The sequence below is a fragment of the Orbicella franksi genome, chromosome 4, assembly GCF_964199315.1.
Source record: "Orbicella franksi chromosome 4, jaOrbFran1.1, whole genome shotgun sequence".
Classification (NCBI taxonomy): Eukaryota; Metazoa; Cnidaria; class Anthozoa; order Scleractinia; family Merulinidae; genus Orbicella; species Orbicella franksi.
The window spans coordinates 30798584-30810930 of NC_138148.1; the positions used below are offsets into that span (position 1 = coordinate 30798584).

At 40.3% G+C, this 12347-nt stretch overlaps 1 protein-coding gene and 1 pseudogene across 2 annotated transcripts; one reads left to right on the forward strand and one right to left on the reverse strand.

Annotated features, from left to right (window-relative positions):
• Positions 1–612: 612 nt before the first annotated feature.
• On the forward strand, positions 613–5525 carry LOC145483920 (uncharacterized; annotated as a pseudogene). Its single transcript, XR_014048968.1, has 6 exons — positions 613–1911; positions 2208–2252; positions 2361–2508; positions 2713–3037; positions 4417–4461; positions 4818–5525. The product of XR_014048968.1 is annotated as an uncharacterized LOC145483920 (transcript).
• A 3157-nt stretch (positions 5526–8682) lies between these two features.
• LOC145483905 (polycystin-2-like protein 2) lies at positions 8683–11598 on the reverse strand. Its single transcript, XM_081462473.1, has 2 exons — positions 11320–11598; positions 8683–10953 (listed from the first exon to the last, which is right to left on the reverse strand). Exons 1-2 carry the CDS (start codon positions 11588–11590, stop codon positions 9131–9133), a joined length of 2094 nt encoding a protein of 697 aa, XP_081318599.1. The 5' UTR covers positions 11591–11598; the 3' UTR covers positions 8683–9130.
• Between the last annotated feature and the right edge of the window lie 749 nt (positions 11599–12347).

Sequence of the window (12347 nt, forward strand, 5' to 3'; positions counted from 1 at the left end):
GCAGTGATCAACGGAAATTCACTTCAATTATTTCCTTTTGCTAAAGATAGTTGAAGAGCAAATTGTACTCATCCCTTTCCTGTCCACTAAAATATCAATGTATGTTGTAATTTCAGTCCTTTTAGACTGGTGATTAAAAACTGTACGAGTTATAAAACGTGCATAACTCCTGCAGGGGTCCGTTTCTCGAAAGCCCCGGAAACTTTTCGCGCCCGCAAAGCCATTTTTATTTAATCGGTATTTAAAGACCGAGAGGTGTATACGCCTGAAACTTCTTGTAAGAAGAGAACCTCTGTTTATATTAATAATATGTTCATAAAACAGCTCTCAAGTGATAAGGTTTGATATTTTGCTACGGCTCAGTCGGGTGGGAAAACTTTTCGGGACCTTCGAGAAACGGGCCCCAGATATCGAACCTTCGATCGTTCTAAAATATCTGCGTAATGAACAGCGCCGCAACCAAATTAAAATTGTACTAGCGATGTATTTTAATATGCTGAGCATATTTGTAAAAATTAGATCAATAAATAAAGAAAGCGTTAATTACAACGAAAATGGGGTCGTGAACAGAATTATAAAGTAAAAAGTTCAGTAGAACAATTTAAAACAGAACGTGCTTTATTAGACCTACCAACCTCTAATCAGACTTCAGAAAATGTGTTTCCGTTTACAGTGCCGCAAAGTGCCCTAAGGAGCATGCGGTAGCTGTGTCGTCACCTAACGAGTCCAATGGGCTGAAGAGTTTCCATGACAACCCAAAGACACGATCAAGAAACGGGATAAGCCAAATTGATATCTTCTGAAAGATCAAGAGTGGGATTCAACATTAAAATGATAAATTAACCATTAGGCCAAAGCTCATTACTGCCCACATTGGAATATCTCCACGTATGAATCATTTATTGAAAGTGTCATCGGTAGCCAACACTGAGGCCCCGTCCACACGTATCCGGATATTTTTGAATCTGCAACTTTTTCTTTCTGGATACGGCTTCCGTCCACACGCATCCGGCGAATTCGGCTGGGAATCCGAATATCTTTGCTACGTTTGGACGGGGAAGTTTTTGAATCCGGAAAGAAAAAGTTGCGGATTCAAAAATATCCGTATACGTGTGGACGGGACCTGAGAGACGCTATTTCCCATAAATACAACCGTTAATAGTCTCATTTAGACAGTGTATTTGACGGCTGATTCAGGTAAGATCAGATTCACAAAGTTGCTTTTTAAAAATTTGTACTAACATTGGCTCTTTCTTTGAACCAAAATACCAACAGGAATAGCTTTAATTGTGTGCCACTTTCCTGGCACGTTTTGGCACGCTTTCTTGGTACATTTATACCAAGATTCACGGTGGGTGACAGAATTTCTTGATTTGATCTCGATATTGCTTCGAATTGTGTATTATGGTGAATTTAGTTTGAATGCTAGACGTAGGTTAACCTATCGTTGCTGTCCACTGAAGTTTGAGAGGCAGCCCTTGTTCTAGTTTGCTTTAGTTTACATTGCTGGCACTTCACCAAATCTTTAAGATTTCAAAAATCAATGAATTGCGCTTTTCATTCATACATAACAAAATCCTCGGACAAAATCAACCTTTTCTGCGGGTTAAGCAGGAACTGGTTTCATTTCATCAACAAAGCTGCAGAATGCATGTTAAACATGCCCTCATTCACAGCGCCTTACTTGCAGATCCTGATTTAACATGAAATATCTGACCGTATTGTGTATTACCCTGGCCAGCATGCTGTGCTTCACAAACGCCGATAGGCACTGGAAATGTGGCTGCAGCTGCGATTTCTATCCTGAACCAGTCGGTGATAAAAAGAATCCAGGTTTTTCGTGCAAAGATATCTTAGAGAACAATGAAGCAGCGCGGAATTACGACGGTATTTACTGGATCACCTTGTCTGGTAAGTTTGGTGCTCGCTGAATCTCTTTTGTGCTTGTTTTCCAAATTTTGAGGAACTGATCTACGTTTTGGCTTATCGATTTTCTTCTTAAAATATCTACGAACTTCCAAAGATCATAAACTGAGTTTTGATGTGCTACTAAATTCACATAATTCTGTTCACAAACTCTAGAAATGATGTTAGTCATATTCAGTTGATTGTTTCAAATTAAGATTTCCAATAACGTTCTATCTCCAAAACAATAATTACTGGGCACTTTTATATTTTATAGATGTACATATTTTTTTTTCAAACAGATCCTCAAGAAGCCTTTCCAGTGTACTGTGACATGGCTGGTGGAGGTTAGCACTAGATAAGTTAACACTAGATGAGATCCCCTTTTCCTTGCCCGGACATCGATTTAAAGAAATGCCATACTAACTGCTATTCCTTGTTTTTGTATCCATCAGGCTGGACCATGGTGTTTAAGGCAGTATCTACACGTCGAGTGAAACATACGCCGAATACGAAATGGACGCTCTTGACGTCACCAACCGGTATACCAATGACTATAAGAACAGAATCGTTTTGAACTGGTGTAGATTCGGTGCGTCCGAGGTAAGCATAATATATTTAATGTTTAGAAAGGTAAAGCGCTTCAGGAAAAGCAGCGCTCTGTTGTTTTAAGGAGAATTTAAAGCGCTCCATAGCTTTTTTTCTTATTACGATTACCTCGTGATTGATGGCTGAACTTTTTTTTAACTAGAAGTCGCGTTGCATGTAGTATGTGATTTAATTTGTATGCTTGATTTTACTGCTCAGGCAAGAGTGGTGCTATATGAAGGAGAAGACCCGGTTAAAGAAATGATATTCAACGCCAAGGAATCAGACAATGAGCATTGGTTCCAATTCGATAAACTGACGTCTGAAATTCCCTGGGCTGACATGAATTACCAGCCACAGAACCGCTTTGCTATCAAGGAAAGGTTTAAACGCAGCTTCATCATCAACAGTGAATATGGTCGTTGCCCTAAAGACATTGGTTGGATGGTGATCTCTGGAGGCGGCTGTCCCTGGGAGAAGTACTTCGGTCGAGACTCTATCTTATACAGCAAACTGACCGGTCGCACCAACTGGAATGATTACAGTAAGTAATTATAGAACAACATTGAAGAAAAATGTCCACACTGTTCAACGACGACGTGGTGAAAATTTCGATGTACAAGGGAATAGCGCGCGGCTCAACCCACGTTCCTTCCGGTTTCCATCGCCCTTAATATTGTAATATTTCATGTACAAAGCGTTTGTAAGAAAAAATTACTAAAGATATCATCGGCAACCTTACAGAAGCACAGACGCAATTTTTAAAAGTCTCCCAAATACAAGCGTATGGGATAATACTATTTACAGTTAACCCTTCAAGTTCTTAAAGCGATCAATGCAGTTTTTTCTAATTACCCTTATCCAGTCATTAAGCTGAATATGAATATGGTGAAACCATTTCCAATAACGTGCCCTTCTGTTTTTGGTAGTTCTCACTTCAACTCTTCTGAGTCGCCATGTAAACAGGCAACTGGTAGTAAACCTTCTGTAAATTTTATTTCTTATCCATCTTAAGGTTATTTGAAGTAAAAATAATAAATAACAATAAATCATTATTTTAAGAGGAGGCCTCCAACCACCTAGAGGTGGTTTTCAGAAGGGTCCTCTGAAAAAAAAAGTCTAAAATATACTTTTCATGTCTAAAATACAGAATTAATTGCTTTAAGGTGGCTCCCTATAGTCTTACGATCGCACGCGCGTTGAGTTCGAAAGCTCAAGTAATCTCCGCGCGCTAGAGGGAAAACATCAGTGTTTTCCGACATTTATGACGTCAACTTGAGCTCAAAAAGCAAACCTGACAGTGAATTTTCTCGCGTTTCCGTCGGCGAAATTCCCTAAAATTTGGCAGACTGGTAGTAAATATTTCATTTAAGGCAGAGCTCGTTTTCCAGGGAAATCTGTAAGACTAGTTTTTTCGCAGCGGTAATTTGCCGAAATCGAAAAAACTGCCTGTACAAACCCTAATTTTTCGCGTTTGAATTCGCATCCCACAGGATGCGATATGCAGTGAAAATTTTGGAAGGTTTCACCGAAGGAAATTCAAGAAAATCACAAAGAAAGCCATAAAAACAGTAAAAAACACATTTGTTTGGCAATAATAATTCAAGACTAAAACCCAAAATTTTAATAGAGATGATAGTAAAAGATTATTTAATCATTGCTCATTACATGTAATAAGTTTGAGAAGACTGGGTGTAAAAACGAAAACAAAAACAGCATTCAAAACATAACACTTGCGCGCGCGCAACGTCATAAATGCATGATTACCCTATGGAGCCGCCTTGAAATACGTTTTGTTTCTGCCCCATTCCGTTCTTGGCTTGCTAATTTTGGGCAAGTGTTTCATGGGCCACAATCAAACAACTGAATACACGAGGAGTACGGGTGCTTCGCTTATAATACAATATTTGTTTCACATTGCAGAAAACGTAGGAAAGGCCGATACCTTGGTTGTTTTCCTGCGTTAAGGTAAGATCGAAGTATTTTGGTAAAACTTTAATGATTGTAGCTAGCTTGGTATATTTCATCAAGCATCACAATTTCTAATTTACTACAAGCTTCGACTTTTTGTTTTGTCACGTGGTGTTGTATGTGTGTTTTGTTGTGTAAAACTGAGGCAAATCAGACTACTCTCACTAGAAATTAAGGCAATTTGAGAAGCGTTCTATTTATAGCGAGGTTTAAATGAAGTGGAGTAAGGAATTTTGAGGTATAGATCGATTGACTGTTAAATCAGTGGGACAAATCATATTAAGATCACAGCACTAAATAAAGTCCTACATGTAAATCACATGAAGTAATTTCCTTCTTTTTTTTAATTTCAGAAACAGAACCACAACTCACGTACACACCTGACCAGTGACCGGAACGAAGAAACCTGATGAGGCAGTAGATTTGAGTTTGCTTGCTGTACTGGCAGGGTTATTGGATTTGGGATTCGCCTATTGCTTATACCGTAAACTGCCGCTTATAAGCCCTGGGCTTGTACAACTTCTTAAGGGTTTTCAAATGGCTTATAAACGGAGGGGCTTACATCCGAGGAGGGTTATAACCGTGCTTAAAGAAAAGTCCTTCTGAAACGAGCTATAGCTACACACGTTGATCAAAATAGCTTTTCATTTACGGCTAATTAAGCTTTAAAACATCATGATCAAGCGAATTCAAAACAAAATAGCCAGGGGCCTCAAAATCAGTGATATAACGTAAATAAAGCATTGAAAAAAAAATATTTTGGTGGTGAAATCTGTCCTTTATAAGTCTTAACTCAACGATTAGTTACACAATTCGCACGTGAGCCCAGCGTGGAATGAAAGTCGTGTTTGCGGCAGACTACGAATAGTCCCTCTTTCGCTTAGTCCGACGTGTGTGACGCAAAAAAAACCGCGAGGAAAAAAATGGCCGCGCGAAGTCCTGGGGCTAGAATTTCGCGCGGTCCTTTTTCCCTCGAGGTTTATCTACGGTTGCCCTCGACGGTCTATGCAAAACAGAGACTACTCGTTTGTAGTCGGACTAGTGGATTCTATCGTTGCCCCCACCCCCCCCCCCCCCACCACCCCGATGGGCCAAGTGAAGTTTTTTGGAGTAAAATTAAGAAAATTCAAAAAAATTTAGGTTGTTTTGCCGGCGCCAAAACGTCTCGTGTTTATCGCCAAGTGTTCATAACATTCATGGCAAATAAAACGTGTAAAACGTTTCGTTTTCTTAAAATGTATTAAACTGGGCTACCGATTTTGGGTTTGACGTACTTCAGTATTTGAAGCTGGCGCTCTGCGCGACTTGAAATTTTTCCCCGATCCTGCTGACTCACAATAGAGATATATAAAAGAAAAAGCTTACTATGAACTTCTTCTTCTCAATCCGTACTTAAGTTAAGCTGCGGATCCGCGTTTTCTCCCTCCGATGTATATAGCCTGCTCGCTTCGCCATAAATCGACAGGAAAACTCACGGACCTAAATTTTGGTGATTTAAAGGTATATTGATGTCTGTTTGTATATTGTGTTTACACAGTGACATATTACTATTGATCTGCTGGACACGAACTTTCTGAAAAGTTTTAAAGACAGACAGCAGTGATATAGGTAGAAGGAAGGAATCATTGAGTTATACTCTAAACAATCATTGAGTTACATAGTCCCTCACTGGTGCCTCAACGTACCCTAGGGCACGTAAAGCCCTGTACACACATATAGGAAACTTAAAAAAAAAAAGCCATTAAAGGGACACTGGGCGTTTTCCATTTACAAAAAATTTCGGAAAATTTCTATCGGGAATTTCTGTTTGGGAAAAGCGCGTTTCTTTTGTCACAAGTCCCGTTCGTTCACAGGCCCCTCTCTGTCGCTTCTCTGACTCTCACGCGAATATTCAAAATGGAGGCCGATGAGGCTCATCAGATGTTTCTTTTTGTGCGAAATGTTAGAAGTCTTTATAGTTAGTTAATTTGTATAGAGGAAGAAAGTTTGATTAGCTCAGAAGATGATGCAGTAGATATCTTTTCAGCGGCCTCTACGTTCATGAGACGGAATTTGCAACGAACTGAAGGCTATTTTGAACACGCGTTGCCAGGATATTCACTCGATGAGTTTAGAAGTCATTTTCGAATAACGAGAGGCACAATGGAAGGTCTGTGTAGAGTCGCCCAAGCTACAGGAAGAGTGCCACGACGGAATTCATTTGGAGGACCACCAATTCCGCGCCAGTATTGGCGTTCGTGTGGTTTATTTCAAACTTGGAAGTTTTCCGTTCAGTTTCTGACAGGTTTAACGTGCACCGGCAAAAAAAGCTTCGAACAAGTAAGAATTTCTACCTACCACTTTTATATGCAGCACATTTGTGCTGCAATAAATTTTCTAGATCTGGCGCTAGAACGTGGCAGGCAGAGCACTCGTAGTAACCCTGAAAGTTTGTTTGCAAAAAGCTTCCAGAAAACTGACCCTGATCAGCCGCCATCATGTTTGTTGAAACACGCGGGAGCCGAGGAAGGCCTGACCGCTTAAAAGACCGCGAAAGGCATAGAACTGGTGATAAAGACGAGAAATCTGTAAATGGGACACAAATTTTCCATTGGGAAGTTTCCACCGGGAAAACGGGACTACCTTTTCAGGAATTCCGTTTATTCCGGGAAATTTTTAAAATTTTTAAGCAAATATATCGTGGCAGTGTCCCTTTAAGTCTAAGACAACGTTCACACTGCATCGGACTGAAATTTGAAAACGCAGCTTTATTTCTACGGTTAATTAGGCTAGGCCTGTCGTCCACACTAATGGGCCCTAGGGAAAGCGGCTTTTGAAAATATTATCCGGAGTGCTTTTGCACGAATCGAGGCAACAAGGCTTCGAGTCTTTAATCGATTGCCACAAACCCCGGGTCACAGGCTGCCTTCCGTTGAACGGGAAGGTTTGGCTTTGAATATTCTGCTAAAGTTTACATAACTGAGTCGTATGCAGCTTCACTATAACATTGCCATTAAAAATTCAAGGAAACGCTGTTTGATAACTTCTCCGTGGTCGCGACTTAGCTCTGGATACTTCAAATTGACAGGAAACCGGACGCTATGTGAGGTTCACTGTGGACATTAGATTATATAGTAATAAAGAAGTCAATCTTGGCCTTTCGTCCAGTTATACCTGCTACATCCTAGCAGTTATCCCAACAGAAACAATTCAAGAAACGTTCTTCTTTATGGAGGGAGCGAACTAAGGCTTAACTAAGCTGCTAAGTTTCCTCGCTTTCAGGAAACATAGGCTGTTCACAGCCTCTCTACTTACGCACCCAAAAGAAAAAGCGAGCGACCCGAGCGCGCACGCTGGGGTGAGGGGTGGGGTTTGCGAGTGAGGCGAGCAAGGAGAGTGGAGAGACTGTGGCCATCTTTGGAAAAAAAGTGGACCCGTTAGGCTCCTTCCCCTGTTATCGCCTTGTTACTTACAGCTCCGCCCCTTGACCAATTAATTAAATCGGACCAAAAAAATTTGAGCGGTAAATTGCTTATGTCATTGATTACAAGTTACACTTAACACACAACAACACGTACACACATTCGGGTGTTAAGAATGTCGTCTCAGACGACTCCTTCAACTCAAAAAAAAAGCTGCTAAAAGGGGGAGAAAGCCGAAATCAAGCGTTCCTTCCGATTTTTGTAGGATATGCGCTTGTTCTTTTGCTATTCGCTTGCGGCCGGAATCTTGGTAAGACGTGGAGAATTTATTCCGAAGGTGTTACACGGTGTGGCACTCGTTAACTACAATAAGCGTGACACAATCGTTTAGTGGGGAATCTGCGCTCTATAAAATGTTTTGGAATTTTGCATCCAAAAAGTCTTCTGCTGTCTCCCGAAAGCAAGCTTAAGCATATATTTCGCTTCTCCAATCAGCAGAAGGATGTCGTCCTTTGTCGACAAAACGATGGAAGAAATCCTAAGTTCTTCCATCCCTTTTACTTGTTCTTCCATCCCTTCTATTTATTCTTTCATGATGTTTTTGAGTGGCGAAACAATGAGAACAACAACATTCGCAGTATTTGCATTTTTTTGCCGTTGCGTAGATTTGATATATCGAACTTTTCTAAAAGCCGGTCGGCAAAATTGGAGCAACTTCTTTCTGAAATCAGTAACACAATCAAAACTTACATGAAAAGTCAATTTTTTCTCGCATTTTGATTGGTTCTTACTCATGATCTAATAGAGGCCAGACGCATAGATTACATCATCAACATTCAGTTTTTTTTTTTTTAACGTAGATTCCATGTTGCCGTGCGACTGTTCAGTAACAGATCACACATGACGTCAAACTGATGTGGTTAGCACACCACTAGATTGGCCACTTGATTGTTCTTACCACATTTTGACCTCATCTGTGATCTATTCACTAAACTCGTTTCGAAGTAAAAAGTCTTTTGAATAATCAACTCAAAAATGAGGTTAATTAGGCGAATTTTAATACTTACAAAACAATTTACAATCGGCAGCCATTTATAAATAGGATCTATTACAGTTCCAAATTTGCTAAATTCAGTTTTTGAACTAAAATACCCTTACATAATCTTTTTCAAACTAAAATTTACGCCCGTTCTTATTGTTATCAAGTCCTTGAAAGTGATTTATTATGCACTGAATTTAACTGTCGACCTATCAGTATCAGCCACTTAGTCTGTTTGTTCGCCAAAGTTATCCTTTAGTTCCAAAGCAACGTCGAAAATATTCGACTTCACGTGATCAACATCTTCGTCATTGACACCGAGTAGAATCTCTATAGAAGTCAGTTCTAAAGCTGAGTGTCTAGGAGCAGGACAACTGAAATTCCTTCTGTCATTGCTGAACAAAGCAGCATTTGCAGTTAATAGTGCCTCTTCGACAACGTTTGTGTTTGGCAGTTCCGCATTCCAATTTATTTCCTGAGAATGACGAACGACGCATTCCGAAGTGTTTATGTCAGAATATATCACCTTATTGTCATTGCACGTGCAATGAATCAAAGAGTCAGATTTGCTGATGTTTTTCCTGAGTCCACCACCCTGTAGGAAGCTGTCAAATTCCTGGAACGCTGAAATGAACTCGGCTTCCTCTTGGCTGATCCCGCTTCGACTTCTGGCAATTTGGAAGTTATCGAGAGGCTTTTGCGATGGCTTAGACAGCGCGATAATTTTTGCTTCAGACCTTTTACAACTTGTTCTTTTTCTTCGCCTCCCTACTTTAGATGTAATATTAGAAGGAAATGATTTTAATAACTTATTTGCTTTTGCTGAAAAATAGCTGTACATAAAGCTAGCCAGAGAATCGTCCGAAGACACGGCATCCTCCCTCTCGATTTGGTAAAAGTCCATCAAAATAGCCACCAACATATTAACTAAGATGAAAACCATCCAAATCACGAACATTGACAGAAACAATGGACCAAGGATGTGGTGATGAAGTTTCACATCAGGCAAGTTAACGCTTCCACCGACTGTCATCCATACTACAGTAGCAAAAGACTGATAGAAAGACGAAAATGATGGGATGGTCGCACCAAAAGTCAAGATTCCAGCCACAGAGAAGGCCAGTAGTGAATTTCCAAAGACGACTACAAATGATACGAGAGATCTCTGAGATCGCCGTAAAGTCCGAGCCATTTGACCAATTTGGCGATTAAACTTGAAAAGCTTCAGCAGACGGATAGTTATTGTGAAAGTTACGAGCGCCAATAGATAGTTCTCGTAGTCTGACAACATGGCTATGCGGTCTAAACTAGAATTATCGTAAGGATTCTGTTGCACTCTCTTAACAAAGAAACTGGTTTGATTTGCCTTGAGCAACCCAATAATAATAGCAGACGTGGAGGTCAGTATCTGGATCATATGAACCCAGTTCCAAAACTGCATGAAGTACTTCCTCTTTTGATCTATGATTTCTTTGATTTCTAAACCCACGAGAATTAGAATACAAACGACAAGGAACTGGTGGCATAATTCGTAAAGCGTGTTAAAGAAATCACCACTAAATGGAGGATAAAGAGCCAAGGTCTGCACGTTAACACTGGTTAGAACTCCGCCGGTAGGTAACCTTTCGTACAAATACTTGACAGAGCTAAACAGCCTACTTGATGGCTCATGCACAGAAAATTCAATAAAAACAGCCGCTGTGAACTCGTTGATCCAGTCGTGGTTCTGAAGCTCACTAATAACATCCAAGGCCGACTCTTCATTGTATCCCAGGTCTGCCACATACCCTCCACCATCATAGTTATTAGTTAGTCCTCTGTATCGCATAGTTTGCAATATATCTCGTGAGAGGTACCTCCAAGGCTTTGGGCAAAGCTCGTAAAGTTCCAGTTTGTTCCAAGCTGTTGTTAGATTTTTAAGTGCGATCCATTTGGATTGATAGTATTGACTTTTGTCTTCGTTGTCTTCAGAGTAAGGCAGTAAGCACCTCCTCATAATCTGTTTCAGATTTAATTGCACAATGCCAGCGTCTCCTTGGCAACTCGTTTCTGTTAAAATATAAAGATGGTACGGTCAGTGTTTTTTTTTTAAGATAGACTCAAAGAACTTTGTTTAGGAGACCAAAGGTATCAAAAGAGGGTCCTATATGGTGATGGTAAAGTTAGCTTCGTCCTAGTGGTCCACATTGCTTATCTCGGTTTCAGCAGGAATTCCTCTAGTCAAAAAATTTAAGAAGGCATCGCTGGTTGGATAGCTCAAGTGTCTCAAATATGATGCGAAAGCAGTCGAAATCCAGCCTTGTGCCATTTAAAAGTTCAGTTTAGTTAATTCTATAGACGTTGGGGTTAAACACATTGTTCAAACTAAAAATCTTGATAAAGTTTACAGAGTTCAAATAGTTGTTTAGCTCTCACCTTGTTTTAGCCGTATTTGTCTCAGGCGCGGCAAACCTATCAGGAATGCTTCTCTGTTGCTAACAAATCCTTCTTTGTAGTCAAAAGGCTGACTGTTATACCACGAGACGTGATAAAGTCCGGGTATTAGCTCGTGCCTTGTCCAAACCCAGAAGGAGTCTACGTCTGTCACCTGGCAAAGAAAAGTCCAATTCGAGTTACTACGTTCAAGTATATCCTGAACTTCAAGGGGATACCCCTCAGAAGTTTTGATGAGGCTGTCAGCAAACATCCACAGGGCATAAGTCAGGATCTGATTCGTCTTATGTCAGATATGGCATGCGCTAAAGTGTTATCCACAGTTCAACGCAAAACATTCGTGTTAAACACAGCTAAACGTTAAAACAGTCTCCCGAGAGAAACAAGTCATCTTGACTCATCATTGCACTTTTAATCCACAAATGAACACGCGAGAGTCATGACCACGCTGTCATATATTGACATGATGGGCATTTCAGAACACCAGAGATTTTTCACATACACTAGCCGTACGCTAGGGTGTGTTTTCAAATGACAAGACATTTTGTGACATTTTGAACGGCTTTGAGTTTTCTTTATATGAATAGTCGACGATAAAGATTTAACGAGCTCAAAACAATAAAATAAAACGCGCTTGTTTGTGTTGCCTTATAATCAAAGGCGATGATTAAGTTTGTCTCCCCTGAGGTCTTTCTCACGCTATGAACCGAGAGAGGTCGAAACCCTCGATCTCATGGAAGAAATTTGTAAAAAATCAGTGGGGGCTAAGAGATATGTTTGAGTGTGTCAAGTCTAAAAGGTGTCCAGGGCCTTTTTCGCTTATGCCCAATTACAGCTAGGTTGAAGCCCCAATTTCATTTTAAGGCTGGTTTTAACGATTGAAACAATCATAGACAACATACGCATGTGGAGTTATGTGCTGTTAAGTAGCACCTTTTGTTAGAAAACTGCCCTAAACTGGCGCTAATTATCAGCATCTTCCTGCGTCTGCGAATGTCGGCTAATCCTTC

Coding starts and splice junctions, on each gene's coding strand:
- LOC145483905 (XM_081462473.1), bottom strand. CDS start 11,590: ATGTTTGCTGACAGCCTCATCAAAACTTCTGAGGGGTATCCCCTTGAA. Junction 10,954..11,319: donor ACAAATACGGCTAAAACAAG/GTGAGAGCTAAA, acceptor ATATTTTAACAG/AAACGAGTTGCCAAGGAGAC.